At 41.1% G+C, this 24,998-nt stretch overlaps 1 protein-coding gene across 2 annotated transcripts in view; it reads right to left on the bottom strand.

Annotated features, from left to right (window-relative positions):
* The window catches only part of PTER (phosphotriesterase related), a 77,803-nt gene that overhangs the window by 1,383 nt on the left and 51,422 nt on the right, over positions 1 to 24,998 (bottom strand). For both annotated transcript variants that reach the window (XM_008268303.4, XM_008268304.4), the window contains exon 4: positions 6,068 to 6,208. In XM_008268303.4, coding sequence (XP_008266525.1) covers positions 6,068 to 6,208 — 141 coding nt within the window. The remainder of the gene's footprint in view (positions 1 to 6,067; positions 6,209 to 24,998) is intronic.

Raw genomic sequence — 24,998 nt, 5'->3', positions numbered from 1 at the left:
GATAAGATATTGCTGCATCCTGGTAGGAACATGATCATTATTCTGTGCACACCGAAATTTCTAACCTGTGATATTTATGACAATGCCTGGCAATACTGCATTAAAGATGGCTTCTAATAGGATGTGCCAGTTCAAATGAATGACCACTTTAGCATTTCACTAAATAACTTTGTCCTGGATTTATATTAAGCTCTCCTCTTTAAAATGCCTCTCTTGCTGGGCCCATTTTTCAGATCTTATTCTCAATCTCTCTTTTTATCTAGTGAATAAAATCAGTGGCTCTTTGTGATTAAAATAACAAAATAAAAGGAATCTTCCTACAAGTCAAATACTCTGAGGGTTAAAAAAATAATACAAAAACCAGTTGGTTTGCAAAGTGAAATCATATGGTAAGTCACAGTTTTTGAGAAAAGTTGGCAAAGATGACTGTGTCATTTGAATATTCTTCCTTTTGAAATCTATTGCAATTTTAACTTAGTAGTGTAGTCTCTGAGCATTGGATTAAATTGGCCAATAAAAATTTACTCTCACTTCCACGTCAACAAGATTGTTGAAATAATCAGCTGCTTCTTTAAATTCATGGTCTATAGTCACTAAAGAACAGCAGCTCCTTGACTACTGTCTAAAGTGCAGTCCTCTCTGCTTGGTTAAATGCTGTAATCTTTTCTGTGAGTCAGCCCCTGACAGCCACCATCCTTTAGTAGCTGGACCCTGGGCAGTGTCTGTGCTGACTCCCACAGGCCTCTGATGGCAAAGATGCAACTTGCGACAATGGATCTTCTCTGATATTCTCCGTATATGCTTGTTAGTATCTAAATTCCAAGTAGAACTAGATGGAAGGACAGCACCTTCCTCCAGGGGCTAATTATTTGAAAGGTATCATTTTTTGTTTCGATAGCATTTCTTGGCGATCTAGTGTATGAGTCATATTTACTAGCTACCATGGTTAGCAAAATGTGGGACACGATGCACAAAATCATGCAAGCACAAAGCTCTGGTCTCTAAGAACATATAATTTAAGTTAAATTATAACTGAAGATTAGACCTGACACTGGCAGGTCAAAGAAATGCAGTGCCAGAGTAGAAGAGCCAAAGTGGATACTTTGTCCAGGAGTCAGCATGCATGCTGCATGTACCCATGTCTGTTCCATGGGTGTGGACAATGCCATCAGTGCCACCAAGGTAAACTGTGTCATTGGAATTTGTATAACGACCTAAACTTCTGATCTTCAGCTACTTTTGGAACAAATTCTATTTAAGGGAATTATCTGAGAAGTAGATGATCATTTTTGAAAAAGGGATTTGACTAAGTGCATGCACCATGCTGAAACATAGTGTGACAAACATTGATCCACAGTTGCATGAGAGCATCAAAGGCTGCGGGGTTTTGGGATACACTGTCTTTCTGATAATCTCTGAGCATATCCCAAAGTTTTAAATCTCTTTTTTTTTTTAACCTGAGAATTATGGCATTTCATTCCTACAAAGGCATATATGTATATTTCTATAAGATATCTTTGGCACACCTTGAAACACACAGTTATCAAATTCTGAAGTAATAAGGGAAGAATATAGTAGATAAAATGCCCTTATTGAAGAATGAGAATACTTAGAACTTATTAAGTCAAGGATCTGGAGGCTAGTTATCTCATGAGAAGGATAATATTATGGCTCCAGGAAAACAATTCCATCTTGACTATCAAAGAACCCTGCTTGATCATGCCTACACTAAGAGACCATCTCTCATATTGTGCCACGATTTGGAAGAACAGGAGTTACAGAGATGCTGCCAGAAGGGAGGAACCGCTACAGATGAAAAGACAAAAAGCCGTGGTAATTATAGCAACACAAATGAGTTAGTGTTTTGCAAACAAATATTAGAGAGAGACTACAAAGTGTGAAAAGGCAGAGATATAATAAGATTTGAGAAATGGAGCATAAGATTGAAAACAGGTGTTAGACGCACAATTTCTGGTGCTGAAAACCAGAGGTAGGCAGAAGCGTGCTTCTGTGTTCTTGTACTCTAGCGCTCCAAGACTTCTATGGCTCAGAAAAGAATGGTGGATGAATGATGACAAAAGCCAGTTCTCAAGACGAGGAGTGCTGGAGCACACACAACCCAAAGGGTCATTCAGTAACTGACAGGAGCTGTACTTGGGTAAAGTGACCTAAGGTATGGTTTCGATTTAAGGAGGATTAAGCACACACATATACACAAACATATAATAGCACACATCATACACACATGCATATATGCATTGGGTAGAATTTCTGGTATATTCTCATACATCCATAATATTTACATTTTGCACAATAAAAGATAACTAAAATGAAGTTCTTGTACTTGAACTAATATCCAGACAGCACTAAAACGTGCTGTGGGAGCCACTGGTCACCCTCGCCTCATGCCTCCTTCATAGATGCCCCCTTCAGAGATTCCCTTTCTCTTGTTCCAGAAGGTCTGGGAGCCTCGTGGAAGGCACAGGGGTACAAAATATACATCTCATGGTCATAAAGAGGCTTAGGAAAAGGAAGAAGATCCTGAGTGTACACTTCCTATTTCTAGAATGAATTGTAAAACACGTGCTGTGGGCATTCATCAGTAAGTCATGTTTTTGAGATCATAAGAGATGAGGAAGGCCATCCAATACCATCCCATTTCAAATTCCAGATGCCTTTCGGCAAAGGATAGTTGCCCCTGAGTATGCTGCAAACTAGCAGGACTCCAGGGAAACCTGTCTTCCTGCACTGAATGGTGTTACTGAGCAAGTAAATTAAAATAATAAAACAAAAGAGACAACAAGAAGAAAACAATCAGTCTGTTTTTCAGAGAAAAATAAGACCCAGCTTCATTGGTCAAGTCAGTTGAAGGAGTTTGCTCGGTACAGTTGAATGCCCCTCTTTAGCATAACGAGTGGAACATGGCTCTAGTAGCTCTCTCTAATGATATTTTACTGTTAAGGAGGGCCTTGGGGGAACGCCAATTCACAGGAGCAGCATGAAAACACAGAAGCCAACACTCAGGGGAAGGGTCTGTCCTCAGGCTGTTCCCTCAGTGACACTGGTTCCATGACTTCCCTTCACAGCCGCGTGCATATGTTCAGTTATCAATGCTTGAACCTCATGGACCTAACATCACTTCTCAACTTCAGTCTCACTGAGTCTCTGACCAAACTCCAGGACTTGTCATCATGGAGAACTGGATTCCCCCTCTGGAATCAGAATCTTCAGTTTCCTACCCTGATCATGTCACTTCTTTCTACTTTTTCCACTCAACCTCTTCTACCCTAAATATTCACCCCCTTTATTAAATCATCCAGTTATTTCCCCTGTATGTTATTCCCACATATCTGCCCAAACCTCTCTATACTTCCTTCTCTCCAGCTTCTCTCCTAATCTTAACCCCTTCTTCAGCTCCCCTGGCTATCAACCATATCTTTCAGATAAAATCCCAACCCTAGATCTTTCTAACTGCATGCAGTTTCTGCTTCTATCCACCAAGCTTCTATGGTCCTCCTACCAAACCTTGAACATTATTGGGTAAAATAATCACCCAGTTGTGTGGGTTGGTGCCAACACAGTGTCAAGCAATCATGATTCCCAGCCTGTGCTAGGACTCACACACATGACATGTCAGTACCTCTCTCATGGACTTGACAGTGAGCCCTAGCCTTCCTCCTCCTCCACAAGGCCCTTTCCTGATGGACCCCAGAGAACACATGTACATTCAGTTTCCAGTGCCTCTAAGGCATTTATCTGCTTTCACACCACTGCTTGCTTTGTGTGCTCTCATTTCAATGGAGAAAGCATCTTTTCAAACCAACTTTGTATTTGCTCCCCAGATTCCATCTACAAGTGTCCCCTCAGGAGCCTTGCTTTATATTTCTTATCTCCCCAGATTCCTTAAAGTCAACCTCTATTGAAGACTTGTGTATTCTGCACCAGATACTAGGACAAAACTTTGCATACTTGATCTCATATAAATTCTCTAGAAACCAGGTGGAATGACAGTGCTTCCCTGAATGTATTCTCTCTGTCCTTCTCTACTTTGGCTCTTACCCAGAAAATCTACTCAACTGTTTTTTAAAAAAAAATTTTTTAAAGATTTACTGGGGCTTATGATAGGTTTAACTCCTTGTAAAACTGAATGATTCTGAATAGCTTGTAAATGAATTAAATTGAAATAAAATATTTGAGTAACTGTTAAAAAAAAAAAGATTTACTGGGGCTGACACTGTGACACAGTAGGTTAATCCTCTGCCTGTGGCACTGGCATTCCATATGGGCTCTGGTTCTTGTCCTGGATGCTCTTCTTCCAAACCAGCTCTCTGCTGTGGCCTGTGAAAGCAGTGGATGATGGCCCAAGTGCTTGGGCCCCTGCACCTGCGTGGGAGACCTGGAGGAGGCTCCTGGCTCCTGGCTTTGGATCGGCTCAGCTCCAGCTGTTTTAGTCATTTGGGGAGTGAACCAGTGGATAGAAGACCTTTCTCTCCATCTCTCCCTCTCACTGTCTGTAATTTTACCTCTCAAATAAATAAAATATTTTTTTAAAAAAGACTTATTAGAAAGGCAGTAATACAGAAAGAGGAGAGAGGGAGAGAGAGCAACCTTCCATTCATTGGTTCACTCCTCAAATGGCCGCAATGGCCTGAGCTGTCTGATCCAAAGCCAGGAGCCAGAAGCTTCTTCCAGGTCTCCCACATGGGTGCAGGAGCCCAAGCACTTGGACCATCATCAGCTTCTTTCCCAGGGCATTAGCAGGGAACTGGATCAGAAGTGGAGCTGCTGGGACTCAAAATGCCACACATATGGGATGCTGGCTTAGCCAACTACGCCATAGTGCCAGCCCACTAATCTACTCAATTCTTAATGACAGCTTCCTTTGTTCCTGTGTTGTCCTCTGGCTCCAGTTCTGCCTCCCTGCTTCCATCTACCGTCACACATCTTGAAAGAGGAACCTCCACATTCTGTCTTCTTCCTCACCTCTTACTCATTCCTGGAGTCTTTTCTACTGATTGTGAAATGAGAGCCTCCTAATTGTAGAAGCCAATGGATTCTTTTCAGTCTATGTTGCTGGGTTTTTTGCTGTGTAACAGACATTTCAAGTCCTTCTGCCTTATACACTCCTTTCACTGACTTCCATGAAAACATTTCCCTCTGATATTATCAACTGGAAAACTTCTTGACCTATCCTTGAGTAATTAATCCTGACTCCATCTCTTAAGTGTCTGTCCTCAGGTCTCTGTCCTCATCCTCTTCTCTGAGTGATCTCCATTCCCACGATTCACAGGATCACATACAAATCAGTGGTGTCTAGATTCACGTCTCAGACCAAATCTCAGCCCTGAGCTTCATACTCTTATCTTGAGGTTCCACTGGTTAGCAACTCCTAGATACTTCTGAACTTTCTTGTCAATCCCAAACACATTTACTTTCTGAGGTTCTTTAACCTGATTCATTAAATCTTCATATCACAGCATGACCTACACCAAACCAGGTAGCCATCCTTGATTCCTGAAACTATCCACTTGATTGCAATGAACGACTCCTACAATTGTTTACTCTCATCACAATTTACACAATTTTGGGAGGTTGCATTCTGTATGTTGTGTGGTCTTGGGAGATTATCTAGCATTTAAATTGCAATCACCTGCCAATGATTATTTTTACAAAAGAATTTCACATATTAATTGTAGGAAGTTACGACTTCCATGTGGTCATCCTGGGGAAAATCACAGCTGATTTTATTGGGGGTAAAGGAAGAAAATGTCTTTTGCTCTCATTGTCAAAGCAGAGGCTGAGTAGTATATATGTTTCTTGTCAGCTGCCCATCTGCACTGAACTTCTAAGGCTCTGCTAGGCTTTAGCCTACTTAGGATGACTCATTTTCTCCTAGAAATAATATATAGAGATTTTTCTCTCTGAGACAGCATAGATATATTTTTCTCTGTAAGTCTGTGGTTCAGCCTGCTTACTGTTTTCTGAATCTTTGCTAATACTCACCCAGATCTGGCAATCAGAAAGGGCTGGCAAAAGGAAAGTCCATGAGAGATTTCATCGTATTTACCTTCTAATTCTTTTGTTATCATCAGGCATGTCAATATCCGGGTTGAATTGGTAATTAAGGAGTGCAGTACCAAAGAGATCATATTCCAAGTAACAACCAAGCTGAGCAAACTCCAATAACTCCTTCTTATCAAGTATAGTCCTAGAGACAATAAGACAGACATATTATTATTATTATTAAGAGCATATTTTCCACACATATGGATTAGAAGTTTTATGCACACTATATACTAGAATATAGTTAAAGTAACAGAACTTTTGAGTTGGCTCTTGGAAGTGACTTAAAATACTAAGCTCAGGGGCTAGCTCTGTGGCTCAGTAGGTTAATCCTCTGCCTGCAGTGTTGGCATCCCATATGAGCACCAGTTCTAGTCCTGGTTCCCTTCTTCCGATCCAGCTCTCTGCTGTAGCCTGGGATAGCAGTAGAAGATGGCCCGAGTGCTTGGGTCCCTGCACCCACGTGGGAGACCGGGAGGAGGCACCTGGCTCCTGGCTCTGGCCGTTGTGGCCATCTTGGGGGTGAACCAGCTGATGGAAGACCTTTCTCTCTGTCTCTCCCTCTCACTGTCTGTAACTCTACCTGTCAAATAAATAAATAAAATCTTTAAAAAAATTTACTAAGTTAAACCTGTTACCAGAAAACAAGAGAACTTATCCATTCAAAAGGGAGTTCTCCCTTCTTAAGTACTTGGGAATTAGACTTAATTTTAATTATGCTGCTACCCCTAAGAAACAGTTTTGTGATTCTCCTTCAGAATCACTTGCAGGACATGTCCCATATCTATTGAAAATCCTTACTGGGGTAAATTTTCATCCTCTAAGGACTGCTGTGAACTATGGAAACTATCACAGGAAATGTGCCATCAGGTCTGGTGAATTAGGTGAGTAACACTGATCTGGGGAAAATGGGAGGATTCATTCTAAAGGCAGCGATTTTCTGGTGAAGACTGTGAAGTGATTCTAAAATAAATTCCAAAGCTTATGTGAATACCATTCCAACTTTTTAAAAAAGTGACAGTACTCACACAGATATTGAAGTTTGGGTGTGTTTTATGCATGTACTAAATAACTAATGTCCTAAATGTCCTGTGTTAACTATTACATAAAGAATATCTCTATTTTAGGATTTAAGACCATGTAAATGAATGGCAAAGGAGAGCACTGTAAGATAAGTACAGGCCACAGATGGGGAAGTGGATAATGCAGCAACTATAGATTATCCCAGGAAATTTAGGTAGTAACAAATAAAAAGGAGATAGTAATGTAATCCCCAAACACTACTGTAGAGATTTAATCACATAGAAAAATAAGACAGAATAAAAACATCCTACTAGAATATGGAAAAAAATGTCAGGAAAAATATATTCCCCAAATTAGACACTGAGCGAAGAGAATTAAAGACCTAGAGAACAGAGGTGAATGTTTGGGAAGCAGAACTGGCCTGGCGAAGAGCTGGGGATGCCACACACCGGCTGTCCCATTAGGCTTTTTATCCATGCTGATATACCACTACTTTGGCAATGCCAGGATGCAAGGATTAAAGCAATGTTACGTGTATATAAATCTGCTTCTGAGAGGTCAGAACTATTTTCAAAGACTTCCCTGCAACTCATAGGAGGATCAATTAAGCTTCTGCATGTCACAGGTTCCAGAAATTTCTGCTTCCCTGGATGCTTCCAGGGAGCTGACTATCGACTTTCACTCTGAGCTGTTATACTGGAGCTCTTTTTTTATTCTATTCACCAGTTTAGCATAACTTAGAGTTCACAATGTTGTTTTTAGACAAGGAGGCTAAAAAATCTTTCCTTTATACTATAAAATGTGCATTAGTTCTGTGCTATAATCCAGTAATGCTATTTATTTTCCATCTTCTTACCATGGAGACTATCTTTTGCTTCCAAAATTATTAGGTTAAGGAATATGTGCTTTTCTATAGTAAACACATTCTATTTTCCCTCAAAGAATTATACTTAAAAACAAAATATACAACAATTAACCTAAGGGAGAAAAGACAAGTTTAGGGTTTTTTTCCTTTTATGACCAATTGAGGTAAGTCAATGTTAATTACCTCATATGGGCAAGGTACTAGATGGGGGAGGTCAGGAAAGGGAGGGATCAGCAGCAACAGGCTGGGTCAGACTCTTCTCCTAGTGTCTTTTTCCTGCTTGTGGTCTAATGCCTTGAGACGACGCTTTCTAAATTTGAAGTGATATAGAGAGGTATACACTTTATGAAAAGTCCATAGGAAATGTAAAGCTGTGTTGCTAATCTCACAACTGTAAGAACTTATTACGAGTCTGGCATTACGCTAAGTGCTTTGCATTCATTATTTCATTTGATACTCTCTGTAATTCCCATCTGGTCTCAGTTTTACAGATGAAGAAACTGTGACTCAAGAAATTAAACATCCAAGGTGATACACAATTTAAATTCATATCAAGGCTTGACCCAACTCTCTTTACCATCATATACTATATGAATTCTCTTATTGCTAAATATTTTTTTACTCAAATGACATTTTCTAGAACTACATTGACTGTGCACATAGTTAACTTTAATTTTGGAACGTGATTACATTCCCACCAACAATACTTTCAAACTGCACTTAAAAAATGGAGAATTACTACCATCAAGGGTAGTCCAGGGGTGGAGAAGTGAAAAGTCCAGGAAGATGAGACAGGGTTAGCTTGTGAGGATTTTTAATGGTAGACTAGAGTGTCACTACACACAATAAACAGGATCAGACCTTCAGGGACATTCTGAACAATTTGAATGGCATGGCCAAAGGAGGAGAAGGAATTCTGCCAATCATGACCACTGCTTACTATTTTCCCATGAGCTTTCTTTTGCTCTAAGCCTCTTGCAAATATCAACGGGTACAGAGGCAACAGCCAGCAAATCAGTCATCTCTCCTTGCATGTCTAGTTACCTACTTGGATGTCTAGTGGACAATTCCAACTCAACATGTCCCAAAGTGAGCCCCTCATCTACTATCCAAGTTCCCTGTTCCAAAAACCCTTCCCTATCTCAATTGATGTCAGTTCCATTCTAGAAGCTCAGGACAAATATCTGTAGTCACCTTTGAACTCTTTCATCCTCTTACACTCTAAATTTGATCCCTCAGGGTAGTCTTCTGGCTTACTCTTCAAAATGCAACCAGAATTCAGCTAAGTCATTAAGTCCCTTGGTACCTTCCTTATCCAAATCACTACAATCTCATATAAGATCACTGCAATAAATTCCCAACTGCTCTCCCACCTTCTAGTTTTGCTCTCTTACACTGTACTCTAAATGCAGCAAAGTGCTACCTCTGTGCCTAAGTCACACCAGGTCTCTCCTCTGCTCAAAATTTACCAACGACTTCTGATTCCACCACCCACCCCCACCCCAGCCCCAAGTAAAAACCAAGACCATCTGGTAACCACAGAGTCTTATACAAGGCTCATCTACAAGAGGAATGGAGACTGTAGGGACTCAATTTTCTAGACATCAGTGACATATGCATGTTACCTATCTTGTAAATGTTATCTGAAAATGTCACCATAGGCAGATTCCTTTCCTGAGGAACAGTAATACTGTTCAGTGAGATTCATCTACCCATGTAAGTTTCAAAAGTAACCCTGGAATTTCTCATCCTGCAGAACAATATATATAAAGGGTGTGACTCCAAGGGAAATAATCCCTCTGAAAAACACCCTTAAAACCTCCAGTCACATGTAGGGGAAAAGATTTATTTGGAAGAAAAGTAATGAAGCTAATAGTTTGGACATCAGAAACATGCAGCTGAAGAAAGACGAATGTGCTGTCACTGAAACTCAGGATGGGACAGGCAAGGGGCGCAGCAGTTAAGCCACCCCGTGGTACAACTGTGCTCCGTATCTGAGCACCTGGGTTTGTGTCCCACTCCATTCCCAACACCAGCTCCCTACAAATGACATCCTGGGAGGCAGCAGGTGATGACTCAATTAGTCGGGTCCCTGCCACTCATGTGGAGACTGAGATTAAATTTCTGGCTCCCAGCTTCAGCCTGGCTCAGCTCTGGCCATTGCAGTCATTTGGGGGAGGGAACTAGTCAATGGAAGATATCTGTTTCTCTTTCTCTGCATCTCAAATAAAGAAGATAGCAGATTTAAGAAGTTTAAAGTCCAGGATATTATATGTCATCTAGAAATTAGAAAGATTTTGAAATCCATGCCTACTTTTTTTATAATACACATTTCCATGAACCTTTCAAAGAGCCTTCAAATAAATGGTTTTCAAAAATTTTTGCATAGAAATAAACTTATGTTTTAATTCCATTTCTGTAATTTTAAAAAAAAGATTTATTTATTTATTTGAAAGGCAGAGTTACAGAGAGAGGGAGAAGGAGATGGAGGGAGAGAAGAAGAGAGGGAGGGGGAAGAAGGGGGGGGAGAGAGAGAGAGAGAGAGAGATCTTTCATCCACTGATTTACTTCCCAAATGGCTGTAATGGCCAGGGCTGGGCAGCGCCAAAGCCAGGAGCCAGGAACTTCATTCGGGTCCCCCACGTGGGTGCAGGAGCCCAAGCACTTGGGCCATCATCCACTGCTTTCTGCTTTCCCAGATGTATTAGCAGGGAGCTGGATGGATTAGAAGTGGAGCTGGGATTTGAACTGGTGCTCATATGGGATGCTGGCATTGCAGGCAGCAGCTTAACCTGCTATGCCAAAATGCCAGCACCTCTATGAATTTTTGAAGAACCTTTGTATAAGTAAAAGTTATTGTCATTAATTTTTTTTTAGTTTATTTATTTGAGACTTAGAAAGAAAAGAGAGAGAGAGAGACAGAGAGAGACAGAGAGAGAGACAGAGAGAGATACATCTCATCCACTGTTTCACTTCACAAATGCCCACATGGGTGGTCCACTCAGTTGGTTAGGTGTGGGCCAGGTAGAACCCAGAACCAGAAACCAGGAACTCAACCTAGGTCTCTGCCATAGGTGACAAGAACCTAATTACTTGAGCCATCACCACTGCCTCGCAGGGTCTGCTGTCGCAGAAAACTGGAGTCAGGAGCTGGAACCAAGCATCAAACTCAGGCGCTCCGATTTGGGACGTGGCTGTCATGGGTGTCCACTGCAAGGCTAAACACCCACCTCTGTAATTATTATTTTTACTAGTACGTAGCAATATGACCCCCCTCTGGATAACTTAGCATTAATGTGAAGGCAATCCAGAAATGAATTCATTTTAGTTCTCTTTACTGGAGGAGGGGCAGTATAAAAACCATGGAGAAGAAATAGTGTCTGATCATGGATATTTTTTTAAAACAAAGTCCTGAAACAAAAAGATAGAACACTCTATTAGATGTCAATGAGAGGCAGGATGGGAGATGTAGGTGACCCAAGAAAAGAAACACCTAACAACCGTCAGGTATATAATACAGTGCTAGTTCTTTAAATCTCTACAAAAAGTACATGAGGAAGGATGAACATCCCCGTTTTACAGATGAGAACATTAAGTCTCAAAAAAGGTGAGTAACTCAGCTTCCAAACCGAGTGGTTGTGGAGAACCCAGACTACTTTTGGGTTCAGAAGTCAGAGCAGGTTGCCCCTTCTGGGATGAGGGCATCCACCCACCACAGCGCTCCATCCCTCCCTCCCTGGCTCTCACTCCCCGGAGAAATCCACACCACTACAAAGGCATCCAGGAGCCCTCTGTGCCGTGCACACCTAACAAGGTGACTTACTCACAGGAAGCCGACACTGAGCTGGCTGGCTTCCAGGGACTGCCAAAGTGCAACCGCAGTTGCATTTATGCAAGTGATTTTCCTTTTCACTTGGAGAAAAGATCAACCCTGAGTGTCAGCACGGCACCAGGGGCAAGTGGACTTGGCGGGCGACCTTCAGCTGAGGACTCTGCAGAGGTCCTGCCCTTCCCAGGCGCTGCTGACCTCGCACCCGTGCTGCCCGAGTGCCGCGTTCACCTCAGTGCACTTCCCGCATTCCCTATTCCACAGCCATGAATAATTCTTCTCTTATTCCAGTATTCTCCAACCCTTCAAAAAATCTTTTTTCTTATTTATTTGAAAGACACACACACACACACACACAGATAGACAGAAAGAGATATATCTTCCATCTGCTAGTTCACTCCCCAAATGGCTCCAATGGTCAGGGCTGGGCCAGGCTGAAGTCAGGAGCCTGGAACTCCAACTGAGGCTCCCAAATGGGTGGCAGGGGCTGAAGTGCTTGGGCCATTTTCCGCTGGTTTCCCGGGCACGTTAGTGAGCGGCTGGATGGGAAGCCGAGCAGCTGGAACTGGAACTGGTGCTCTGATAATGGGGTGCCAACACTGCAGGCTCAACCCACTGTGTCACACTGCCAGCCCCATTCCAGCATTTAAGGTAGGTATTTTTCACATTTTACCCCAGTCAGAGAGGTTATTGTGACATGCATTTCACACTACAGAAAGTCTCTTCTTCAAGGTAGATGAAGTGATTGCGACGTCATTTATGAAATACCCTGAGGTATCTAAGAGGAGGATGAGATTTTTGTATAAGGCATTTGTTCTTATTATTTCTATAATATCATTCCTTCTGCTACATAGCTTACACTTTCATTCCTCAAGCAATAAATAAGTCCTCTTTATACAAGGAACAAGCGTACATTTAGGAAGAACACTGCCATCATGGAGGAGCATGGTATCTGAAATGGCCTGGCTATCTTTATTTTCAGAATACACTTATCATTTTTTAAGGCACATACTAAAATGCAAGACAGTTGATTCTGTTTTTCAACCCTCTTTACATGCTAGATCTTATCCATGTGCTGAGGGGTTCAGTTTAATGTCAGAACACACTCTGAGTGGGAGGAAGGAAGTCTGTGTGAAGTGATAATTTAGACAAGGGGCTGTGGCTTTCTTCTTAGAAAGAAAGAGGGAGCCAGTGAAAGGATATGACTTGGATCTAAATGATAGCATCATCTACCATTTGTTATGGGCTTTATAATATCAAAGATCCCTCAAATACATTCTTCCCTGTCATACATTCACGCACACCTTCATAAACTGATTCAGCAAACATCCGCCACCACCGACCTTGTTCTAGCCTGTGTGTTGGAAATACAGATATGGATACAACATTTTTTTTAAAGATTTATTTATTTGCTTGAAAGGCAGAGTTACAGAGAGACTAAGACTGAGGCAGAGAGAGAGAGAGAGAGAGAGAGAGAGAGAGAGAGTGAGTCTTCCATCCACTGGTTCACTCCCCAGATGGCTGCAACCGCCGGAGCTGCACCGATCTGAAGCCAGGAGCCAGGAGCTTCTTCCAGGTTTCCCACGCAGTGCAGGAGCCCAAGGACTCAGGCCATCTTCCACTGCTTTCTCATGCAGTAGCAGAGAGCAGGATTGGAAGTGGAGCTTGAACTGGCGCCCATATGGGATGCCAGCATGGCAGGCAGCGGCTTTACACATTATGTCACAGGGCCAACCCCATGGATAAAAATTTAAGCTGCTGTCTCAAGGAATTAAAGTCTGCAGAAGATGATACATATTTAGACTAATAACTACATTAAAAATGTGTTCAAAGCTTTTATAGTCCACATAAATACAAGGTATTGTGAAAGAATAATGATGAAGCATTTCATATGAGTTGAATTTCAAAGTATGTTATTCACATAAAGTATGTTATTCACATAAAGGTTGGGGAGTTCAGGTATTGCATGAGGGATGGACAATCCAGAGGAATATCTGTTCAGAGTCAAACAAAGCAAAAATGTGTTGGGGCCGGTGCTATTGTATAGTGCTTAAAGCCGACACCTGCAGTGCCGGTATCCCATATGGGCGCCAGTTCGAGTCCAGCTGCTCTGCTTCCCATCCAGCTCTCTGCTACAGCCTGGGAAAGCAGTAGAAGATGGCCTGCGTGGGAAATCTGGAGGAAGCTCCTGGCTCCTGGCTTCAGATCATTGCAGCTTTGGCCATAGCAGACAACTGGGAAGTGAACCAGTGGATGGAAGACCTCTCTCTCTCTCTCTCTGTGTAACTCTGACTTTCAAATAAATAAATAAATCTTAAAAAACAAAACAAAACAAAACAAAACCAAGAAAGTGGAGCTGGCTGTACCTGTGGCTGTACCTGAGAGGTAAAGGGCATGAAAAGAGAAGTATTCATCCACCCTCCATCCATCCATCTACTTACTCATCTGCTCATTTAATAAGAAGTTATTGATCACCTATCTACAGTAAGGCTTGAGCTGGGAAAACAAAGAAAAATAACATGGAAACAAATAATTGCTGCACAGGATTTACCAAGTGTAATAATAAGAGCACTACCAAGAACCAGGTTGGCAAGGACAAGGAGACAGAGAACACGCTTGGCTGGCTCAAGAAAAGCTTCCTAGAGAAGAAAACCTCTGGTGAGTTACATATCGAAGACAGACCTGTGAAATGGATGACAGAGAACAGGACAATCACAGCATTGGGACCACTGTGTCTGCAAAGCACATAAAGATGATCAGCACAGGGCTCCCAAAGACATGGTCAGTGTGGCTCTAGCCCAGACTCTGTGCAGGAACTGGAGGGAGGAGTGGGGACCAGAAGACCAAGATGTCTGAATTCAGTGCTTAAGGCAAAGGAGACCCATTGAAGGGCTTACATCAGAGGCAGGAATGCAATCCGATTTGCACATAGAGAGATCAGTCCTGAATCAGGAACAAGATCAAGGGAGATTCCTGTTTGGAGATGCACAAGAGTTCAGATGACAAATGAGGGTCTGAACTCAGGTAACAAAAGGAGTGGATCAGAGGGGTTGTGTTCAGAGATGTTAGGGAGTAGACAGCTCTTTCCATGTTGGGTTGCAGGGGAAAGTAGAATTGGGCTATCATCTGGATGAACAGTACTGTCACTGACCAGAGTAGGATAAGCAATGGGAAGAGAAAAAAATGGGGTTCTGTCACCACAGGGACAGGGATGGAGGAAGAGACTCAGGGTCTGTCTTGGGCAATGGGTTAGGTGCTGGTGCCATGAAATGATACCAAGAGCAAGGAGGGAACAGGTTCTGAAACACACAATAAACCGGTGGAATAATTATATCATGTATTAATGGCACTTCAAAGTAAAGCAACAAAAGCATACATCTTTTAAGTGAACAACAACTCAGGTATTAGAAGCCTTGCTTGGCTGGCGTCGTAGCTCACTAGGCTAATCCTCCGCCTGCAGCGCCGGCACCCCTGGGTTCTAGTCTCCGTAGGTCGGGGCACCGGATTCTGTCCCGGTTGCTCTTCTTCCAGTCCAGCTCTCTGCTGTGGCCCAGGAGGGCAGTGGAGGATGGCCCAGGTCCTTGGGCCCTGCACCCGCATGGGAGACCAGAAGAAAGCACCCGGCTCCTGGCTTCGGACTGGTGCAGTGCAGAGGCCGCAACACTCCGGCCATAGCGGCCACTTGGGGAGAGAACCAATGGAAAAAGGAAGACCTTTTTCTCTGTCTCTCACTGTCTAACTCTGCCTGTCAAAAAAAAAAAAAAAAAAAAAAAAAAAAAAAAAAAAGCCTTGCTTAAGTGCTCTCTTCATTTTGCCCTGCTGTGACTTAGTTGGAATGCACCAAGCATTCCAGTCTCTGAATTCCTGGGCTTACAGAATGGGTTTCATGAGGCCAGCTCTGTTTGTTCAGGGCCTGAGACCTGGAGAAGCATGGAATATGCTTTCTGCTAAAACTTACAGACTTCATCAAGTAGTTTTTAAAAATTGGCATATGAATACAAGAAGAGCTGCTTATATACACAACTGATTTATTAAAAAGCTGAATTTCAAAGACTGATATTTATAAAAATTTTAACCCAAAAAAGTAATTTTAAAAACACTTTTTTTTTTTAAAGATTTATTTATTTACTTGAGAGGTAGAGTTACAGAGAGAGAGAGACAGTCTTCCATCACCTGGTTCATGCCCCAGATGGCCACAATGGCCAGAGCTGAGCTGATCCAAAGCCAGGAGCCAGGAGCTTCTTCTGGGTCTCCCACACTGGTGCAGGGGCCCAAGGATTGGGACCATCTTCTACTACTTTCCCAGGCCATAGCAGAGAGCTGGATCAGAAGTGGAGCAGCTGGGTCATGAACCGGTGCCCATACGGGATTTCCGCACTGCAGGCGGTGGCTTTACCCATTATGCCATGGCGCTAGTCCCTCTAAAAACACTCTTTGCTCCCCTCCTCCCTAAATTTCTCAATTTAAAATGAAAACATGGAGCCAGCCCTGTGGTAAAGCTTGTAGTGCCAGCATCCCACATGGGTGCCAGTTCGAGTCCCAGCTGCTCCTCTTCTGATCCAGCTCTCTGCTATAACCTGGGAAAGCAGTAGAAGATGCCCAAGTGCTTGGGCCTCTGCACCCACAGGGGAGACCTGGAAGAAGGTCCTGGCTCCTGGCTTTGGATCAGCCCAGCCATTTGGGGAGTGAATCAGTGGATAGAAGGCTTAACTCTCTCTCTTTGCCTCTGTCTCTCTGTAACTCTGCCTTTCAAATAAATAAATCTTAAAAAAAAAGCATACTTCTACTGATAGAATTATGTGGGAATCTTTTTTTATTTTACAAAACAGTTTTCCGTACCTACTTAAAATAATTACGAAACCCAACGAGAACTAATCACCTAATAACTTAAATGAATTTAAAAATACTTAGGATGCAAAATTTTAAAGAAATGAATATAATCACTATAATCTGTTATAATCTAATTTACTATTATCTAATAAATTCAATATTAACATAATCTTAAAATACTATTCATATATATTCCTACTGCTACTGGCAACTCCACTTCAAATATAAAATCTGAAAAATTCTTAATTGATGCATTTTAATTCATGAAAAATAAATTTAAATATCAAAAGAGAAACTAAATATGGATGATGTAAGTTTTTAATGTGTGGCTTAACTATTGCCAAAGATTAAAATATATACAATTTTCTACTTCAATTAAATATTTACCTAGAAAATTTTGGTTTCATCCCAACTCAATCCATCAATTAGAATGGTACAGATGGGGGCTGGTGCTGTGGTGCCAGCATCCCATATGGGCACCGGTTCGAGTCCCAACTACTTCTCTTCCAATCCAGTTCCAGTCTGCTATGGACTGGGAAGGCAGTGGAAGATGGCACAAGCACTTGGGCCCCTGTGCCCATGTGGGAGACCTGGAAGAAGCTCCTGGCTCTCAGTTTCGGATTGACCTGGCTCAAGCTGTTGCAACCATTTAGGGAGTGAACCAGTGGATGGAAGACCTTTCTCTCTGTCTCTCCCTCTCACTGTCTGTAACTCTACCTCTCAAATAAATAAATAAATCTTTTAAAAAAGAGAATGGTACAGATGCATTAATATACTGGTTTATGTATATATATATGTTTTATATATATATATATATGTATTTCAAACATTCATTTATCTTTTTTACAGGATTCTTTTTATATTACAGCATTACTCTTGTGGAACAGTAGTTTCAATAGTAGAGAATACCAGAATGGATAACAATAGAAAAATAATTCAGACTGCCATCATCTCTATGTTAGCAAGTATTGTCCTTCTCTGCTGTTCAGCGCTCTGACTGCCTGAGTCCTTCCAGAGATGTTTAATGACATCATAGAAAGGAATGATGTCACACTTTCAATATTATGACTTAAGTGTAGGCTTAAGTAAAAGGAACAGATGGCTCCAAGAGAGAAAAACCCTTGCTTAAATTAGAATAAAATCAGAAGTTGGCTCTGAATTGCAAAGTGTAATTAAAACTTTATTTTAAAATACATTTCACAGTTTATACATCCTAGGAAGAGCTTTTTACCATATGAACTTTCCAGCTGCCACACAGCACAAAAGAGGTTGCGTTTTTCATGTAAGGCAATATGCAGTTCAAGGAATGATGGTATTGAGAAGAGTGAAGATAAATCTCATAGACACGGCAATCCTATTTGTTAAAATGTCACATTTCATGGGAATGGTGTCAGATTCATGAAAAATTGCTTTAGAAAAAAAATTACTAGTGGAAGGTTTCGGTGGGTAGCATGTTCTGAGTAGAATACCTGACTGGTGCCTTCTTTCGCCCTGACATTGGACAGGTCTGCCCAAATGGCTGTTAACGATTACAAATTGTGACACCGATAAATACCACACTGTAATTGTATTGAATTAGGCCCTCTTTACATATATAAAGAAGTAAGTGTGCTGCATTTCAGTTTGTCAAATATTTGCCTGAATTCTTTTCTTTTCCGTTCCTTCCCCTCTTCCTCCCTCCCTCCCTTCTTTCCTTCCTTTCTTCCCTTCCTTCCTTTTTCAAAAAATAGGTTGCACATGGAGAGGAAATCTGTAGTAAGTGGTAATGGGGGTATTTGCATAGTATGGTAAAAACACGGTTAAAAATAATTTTTCTGAATTCCTTTTGCCATATGAGCAACAGCTTTGGGGGCTTAAGTGACCTGCTGCAGGTCGCACAGCAGGTAAAACACTGGTGTCAGAACTTGAAAGCAGGTGACCCAACTCCATTGCTCTTCATTCCCCATTGATAGAAAAATCTGTGTTGCATTAATGAAAGAATAGCTGGTGTCAGTGTCATCATGCAATTTCAAGCTAAAATGTATTCAAGGTTTATGTTTCTATGTCAGTACTCTTTAGAAAACAATATGTTTTAAGCAAAACTCATACCCCTGCCTGAATACACAGAAATGTACATACACACACACAAATGCCATGAGATGTTTAAGAATATGTTTAACCTTTTTTTTTCTATTTTCTGTGATTGTAAAAACAGAGAAAATGTCAATAGACATTAGTAATTGGAAAAATGGAAGTGTTATTGATATTTTCCATTACAAACTCTCACTTGCTTATCAGGCCTCTCCTTTGTTGCCTTAAACTAATTTCTCTCTGTTTGGATCAGAGTCTAAATGACTGAAATAAGTTGTCTTTACAATATATTATGTGCATGTCATACATACTCCACAAAACACATTCTTCTAACTGCATTCCATACATAGATACATGATGTATGCACATCCATAATCCTAAGAGTAAACTGTTAGGAAATATATAGCACCCTAGCCACATGATTCTAAATGCTCCATTCCACTGCATGTGCACAACATTCTAATTGTTTTTTTTATCCTACCATACTATTTCTCTATATAAGGACAATTTGCTGAATTTCCATTTGCCAAATATTTGCTCAGAATTGTTTTGGAGTGAGTTCACAAAAATTCACTAATATTCATACAAATTAAAAGTGAAAAGCTCCAAGATACTGCATAATTATTTTTGTAGCATTTCAGAGAAAACCCGAAGGTTAAAAGTCATCATAATTACAATTAAATAATCATTCGGAAGGCAGAGAATGGGTTGTTGTCTCAGCTACAGCCCAGGACCTGGTATATGAGGCACTCAAATATTTGTTTAATGAATGAATAAAGTGATAACCTATTCTCTTACTTCATCTAATTAGGAGCATGAACAAAATGTATCAAAATTCCAAGAATTGGGCCAATTTGGCATGGATGAACAGAGGCAAAGAGAATAAAATGTGTTGTTGGCCTATTCCCTGAGCTTTCCCTCCCTATTCTCAGGAACTCTTGGGTCAAATTCCTCCACCTTCCACTGGAAGCGATTTTCAAAGGGAGGGGTGTACTATTTTCCTACCCTGAATTATTATTGTGTCTCTAATCAAACCCTAGGCCTTGGATTTCCATCAAAGCCTTTTGGCTTGTGAAATAGAGTACCAAGTAAAATAAAGGATTTAGGCATAGCACCTGTCTGTTGCCTTGCCTGGGACTCAAACATTTAATCTGTAAATGGGATCCAAAGACCTGCCAGCCATGTTGTTTTATCCCACACTTACTGGTAATGAAAAAATTCTATTGCTATAAAAATACCTACAGAAACCCAATAATGTGCATTGAAGTAGAAACTCCTTGAAGATGAATGGCATACAGTCTATATCTGTGGGGTGTTTTCTTCAGTCACATATAGCCTGCATCAGACCAGGCACTGAGGCAGTGCTGGGATATGGATAGAATTTTAACAAGTAATAAAATGGTAAAAAAAAAAAAAAAAAGATTAAATGGTGCAAAGCCTTTGTGGATTAAAAGCCCAAACAAGGAATATATAGTGTCAGTGCTATTCTTCAATAACTGTTGATGTTGGGTGGCTGTAACTGTCAAGGGCAACCCCCTACACTGTTCCCTAGGGTTAAATCCTCAGCAGCCAACCGGCTCTTCCACAGGCGCAGGACACTTAACGGGAACAGATGGTTGGGGGAGGGCCTAAACACAGAAGCAGATTTATCTTGTCAAGCAGGTAAATGACCGTAAGCAGGTCACAAGTGGTCACATGGCAATAATGCGGTTCAGAGGTCTCCTAAGGTGATGGGCATTCATTAACTCTCCCCTCTCTGGGTGCCAGCTTTCCATTTTGGGTAGCCATGTAGTGCCTGGTGCACGCAATTGCACGAACCACAATAAAGACTTTACATACCTGCAAAAACATTTAACTATTTCTTGACTGGGGGCACAATGAAAAATTTTATCTCTGTTAATTCTCAAATGATGGCAATATGACTTTGGAGAGGATAAATAAACCAATTCCATGGAAAGCGAAGGTTAATGGTCAGTCTTGTTAGAGAAGCTCACTGTGCTATAAAGGGCCATCGGACACAGCCACTGCCACTTTATTACCTCACAACCACAACGGTCTGTGGCTCCAGAACCTTCTCCTTTTGTCCAAAAAGGCATGGTGGGAGGAAAGAAATGATTTTGTTTTGTCTTTTTTTTTTCTTTTTGAGGCCATGTTTTGGGGATGCTCTTCCTTTTATGTGTCCTCTGTGCATTTTGCTGCATGAAATACATGCCCTTTTGTGATTCGTCCCCATTTTACAAAGCTGAAGTCCTTGCCCTTTCAACACAGATGAGACTGTGTGCACCGCCCAGCAGACCTCAGAGAGTCTGTGAAAGGCTGACCCAGTCCAACTTCAGCCTGGCCACTGTCTTGCTGTGAACAGTCACTTCCCAGAGCTGACGCTGTCTGTGTCTGCCTCTGTGATTATTATTTTCTGTTACTTTATTCAGTGTGTTTTTCCAAATGCATTATTTTTTTCCAAAGCCATTTTCCCTAGTGGCCTCCCCACTGAAATGATCATGCTTCCATATATTTTTTTTCCAGTAACTGGACACCTGAATAATCCATAATGTGAGGGTGCTTCAAAAAATTTGTGGAAAATAGAAATAAAACATAAATTTATTTTGGTGCAAAAACCCCCTTTGAATCTCTGCAGATGATGAATTTTTGAAGAGTTTATGGGGATCTGTAATATGAAAAACAACGCATGGGTTAAAAAAATTTTTCACTACAACAAACATCTTTTATAAGACCCCAGAAGCACAGGCAATTAAAGCAAAAATAGACAAATGGGATTACATCAAGCTAAGAAAATTCTGCACAGCAAAGGAAACAATCAGCAAAGTGAAGAGGCAACTGACAGAATGGGAGAAAATATTTGCAAACTACGCATCTGATAAAGGATTGATATCCAGGATATACAAGGAGCTCAAGAAACTCAAGAACAAAAAATGCAACCCAATTTAGCGGTGGGCAAAGGTCATGAACAGACATTTTTCAAAGGATAAAATACAAATGACCAATAGTCACATGAAAAAATTCTCAGGATCACTAGCCATCAAGAAAATACAAATAAAAATCACAATTAAGTTTCACATCACCCCAATTAGAATGTCTATCATTCAATAATAAAAAAATAACATTGCTAGCAAAGGTGTGGGGGAAAATACCACAATGCACTCTTGGTGGGAATGTAAACTGGTATAACCATTGTGGAAGACAATCGGGATTCCTCAGAAATCTGAAAATAGATCTACCATGTTCTACAGCTATCCCACTCCTGGGAATATATCCAAAGGAAATAAAATCATTATATGAAAGTTACCTGTTCATAGACCCCTTGTTCATAGCAGCTCAATTCACATTAGCTAAGACATGGAATCAGGGGCCATCGCTGTGGCATAGCAGGAAAAACCACCACTTGCAGTGCCGGCATTCCATATGGGCACCAGTTTGAGTCCCTGGCTGCTCCACTTCCAATCCAGCTCTCTGCTATGGCCTGGGAAAGCAGTAGAAGATGACCCAAGTCCTTGGGCCCCTGCACCCACATGGGAAACCCAGAAGAAGCTCCTGGCTCCTGGCTTTGGATCAGCGCAGCTCTGGCTGTTGTGGCCATCTGGGAGGTGAACCAGTGGATGCAAGACCTCTCTTTCTACTCCCTAAAGAGTGCCTGTAATTCTGCCTTTCAAATAAATAAGTAAATCTTTTGTTGTTGTTGTTGTTTTACAAAAAGATACGGAACCAACCCAGATGTCCATCAACTGATGACTGGGTAAAGAAAATGTGGTACATACACATGATAGAACATTACTACATAAAAAAAAAAAAAGAAATCCTGTCTTTTGCAAGAAATGGATGCAACTGGAGACCATTGTGCTTAGTGAAATAAGCCAGATCTCAAAACACAAATATCATGTTTTCTCCAGTTGGTTGCAGCTAATCTATACCTCTGAGGAACAGTGGTCTATCTACATTTTACTTATACAGCTCTTTGTTTAAAGGAGCACTGAGCCTGTAATTATAAAGTAAATTGAAAGTATGCCATCATACAAAAATTGAAGGGAAATAAAGGAAGGAGGGAGAGAGAGAGGGAGATAAGTGTCATTGTAGTCTTGGAATCATGTCTATGAAACTCATGAAATCTCTTCTCTATATATTAATACATAAAATATGCAAAAACATTTATTTAAAAGGCACTGAGAGAGAGAGAAAAACAGAGAGAACACAGAGAGAGGTATCTCTCATCTGCTGATTCACTCTTTCAATGCTCCAACAGCAACAGTTGGGCCAGGCCAAAGTCAGGAGACTAAAACTCAGTCTGGGATCCCTCACATGGGTTGCAGGGATCCATCACCTGCTGCTTCCCAGAGTGCACATTAGCAGGAAGCTATAATTGTGAGCCAAGCTGGGACTCAAACACAGGCACTCTGCTGTGAGCATCCCAAGTGGTGTCTGAACTAGTACCCCCAACACCTACCCCTTCCACTTAGATTTTCATTCCACTTTTCCATGACCACCTTGAAGCACCACTGGTGTAGATGCAGAATGTGTGGTTGCTCTCGCAATACCCTCAGGGTTTTCTAGGCTGCCCTTACTTTATGTGAGATCAAGTCAACCTTTCCATTCAATCCTGTGCCATTCAAGAGGGATGCACTGAAATTGCAGCCAATGGATATCAGACAATGTACCTTTATTGTTTCCAAGAGAAAATATGTGTGTGTACCTATGTAAATATAGGTATAGTATAGACACAGGTGTCTGTCACTAGAAAACCAAAACTTGTGATTTATATTGCTTGGTTTTAGGAGCAAGGAATTACTACTGTGGTAGGAATTAAGGCTTACTTCACAACTTACATTGAAAGCTTATTTTCTATTTATGCCAAGCATAATTTTCTAACTTACATACATGTCTGAGTGTAAACAGAGAGGGATGGGAAGGTTCCTGTTTAAGAATCATCTCGAGCCAGTTTCGAGCAGTGTGGCAGACGAAACGTTCACGGAGAGCCTTTCCAGTAGAGCACATGTAAAATAGTGCATAAAATCAAAGAGAAAAACAGTGCATTTTTAAATGCTTGGTTGAGTTGGTGGAAACGTAAGACTTGCTCAAGAGATGGAAACAATAAGAAAGCAGAGAGAAATGAGGAACCCAAGGGAGACCCAGAGCTGAAGTCTGGGCAAGTGAGATGGAGTTGGAGGCTGGACAGGGTGAGAGCTCCACCCGGCGAGACACAGAGGGCTGCCCACTCACCCAGAACAACACCTCCGTGGGTGAGTCGGGTAGATGTGTGGCCCACAGAAACAGCCTTTGCAGATTGTTTCTCTCAGTTTGATCTACTGATCAAAGGGAGGCAGGTTGAGAAAAAAATGTCTCCTTTGAGAATCCACAGCCACAAGTTTATACTCACTGAGTTTAGGGGCCAGAATTCATAGCATCTCTGTGAGTCTAAGCCCCTCAAGTCAAAATTCAGCTTAAACAGCCACTAAAAGTTGAGTGTAATTCCACTTATATGAGGCACCTAATGTAGTTCAATTCACGAGAAAGAAAGTAGGAGGGAGGATGGCATAAGCCACAGGCAGTGAATACACTAGATACTACTGAGCTGCACACTTCAAAAGGTTTAAGATATTAACTCTACATTATAAACGCATACATTTTACCACAATTAAAGACTGTCTTTAAAGGTTTTCAAGTGTAGGTCAGTAGTCCTCCACAAACTGCCTATCAGAAACAAACTAAATAGTATTAAGAAAAACAGTATTTAAAAGCCCAACCTCTTGGGGTGGCATTGTGATAAAAAACAAAACAAAACAAAACAAAACAAAACAACCAGGTTAGCTGTCACCTGCAGTGCTGGTTCAAATCCTGGCTACTCCACTTCCGATCCAGCTCCCTGCTAATGGCCTGGGAAAGCAGCAGAGATGGCCCAAGTGCTTGGGCCCCTGTACCCATGTTGGAGACCTAGAGGAAGCTCCTGGCTCCTGGTTTTGGCTTAGCTTTGAAAAAATAGTGTGTAACTTAAACAATGAGTAATTGAAGTTGAAGAATTATAATATCCTGTGTTACTATGAAGAATGGCAAAAATACTTACTAGAGTTACATTTTGATGAACTGTATATTAATTTTTTTATAAACATCAAGAGAATAGAAATCATATATCTATATTTATCTATCTGTCTGCTCAGAAGATAGAGGAAGTATCCAAGTAATAAAGGGAAAAGAGAATGATGGGAAACAATAATAAAAAAAATCACAAAGGGATACCAATGTTTATGACAAAAAAGTAAAACAAGTATATTAGTAAATTCAACCAATGTAAATAAACTGTGCATTCCATTT

The sequence above is a fragment of the Oryctolagus cuniculus genome, chromosome 13 (assembly GCF_964237555.1).
Source record: "Oryctolagus cuniculus chromosome 13, mOryCun1.1, whole genome shotgun sequence".
Classification (NCBI taxonomy): domain Eukaryota; kingdom Metazoa; phylum Chordata; class Mammalia; order Lagomorpha; family Leporidae; genus Oryctolagus; species Oryctolagus cuniculus.
The sequence above is the reverse complement of the archived record's forward strand: the minus strand, read 5'-3'. Positions and strand labels throughout refer to the sequence as shown.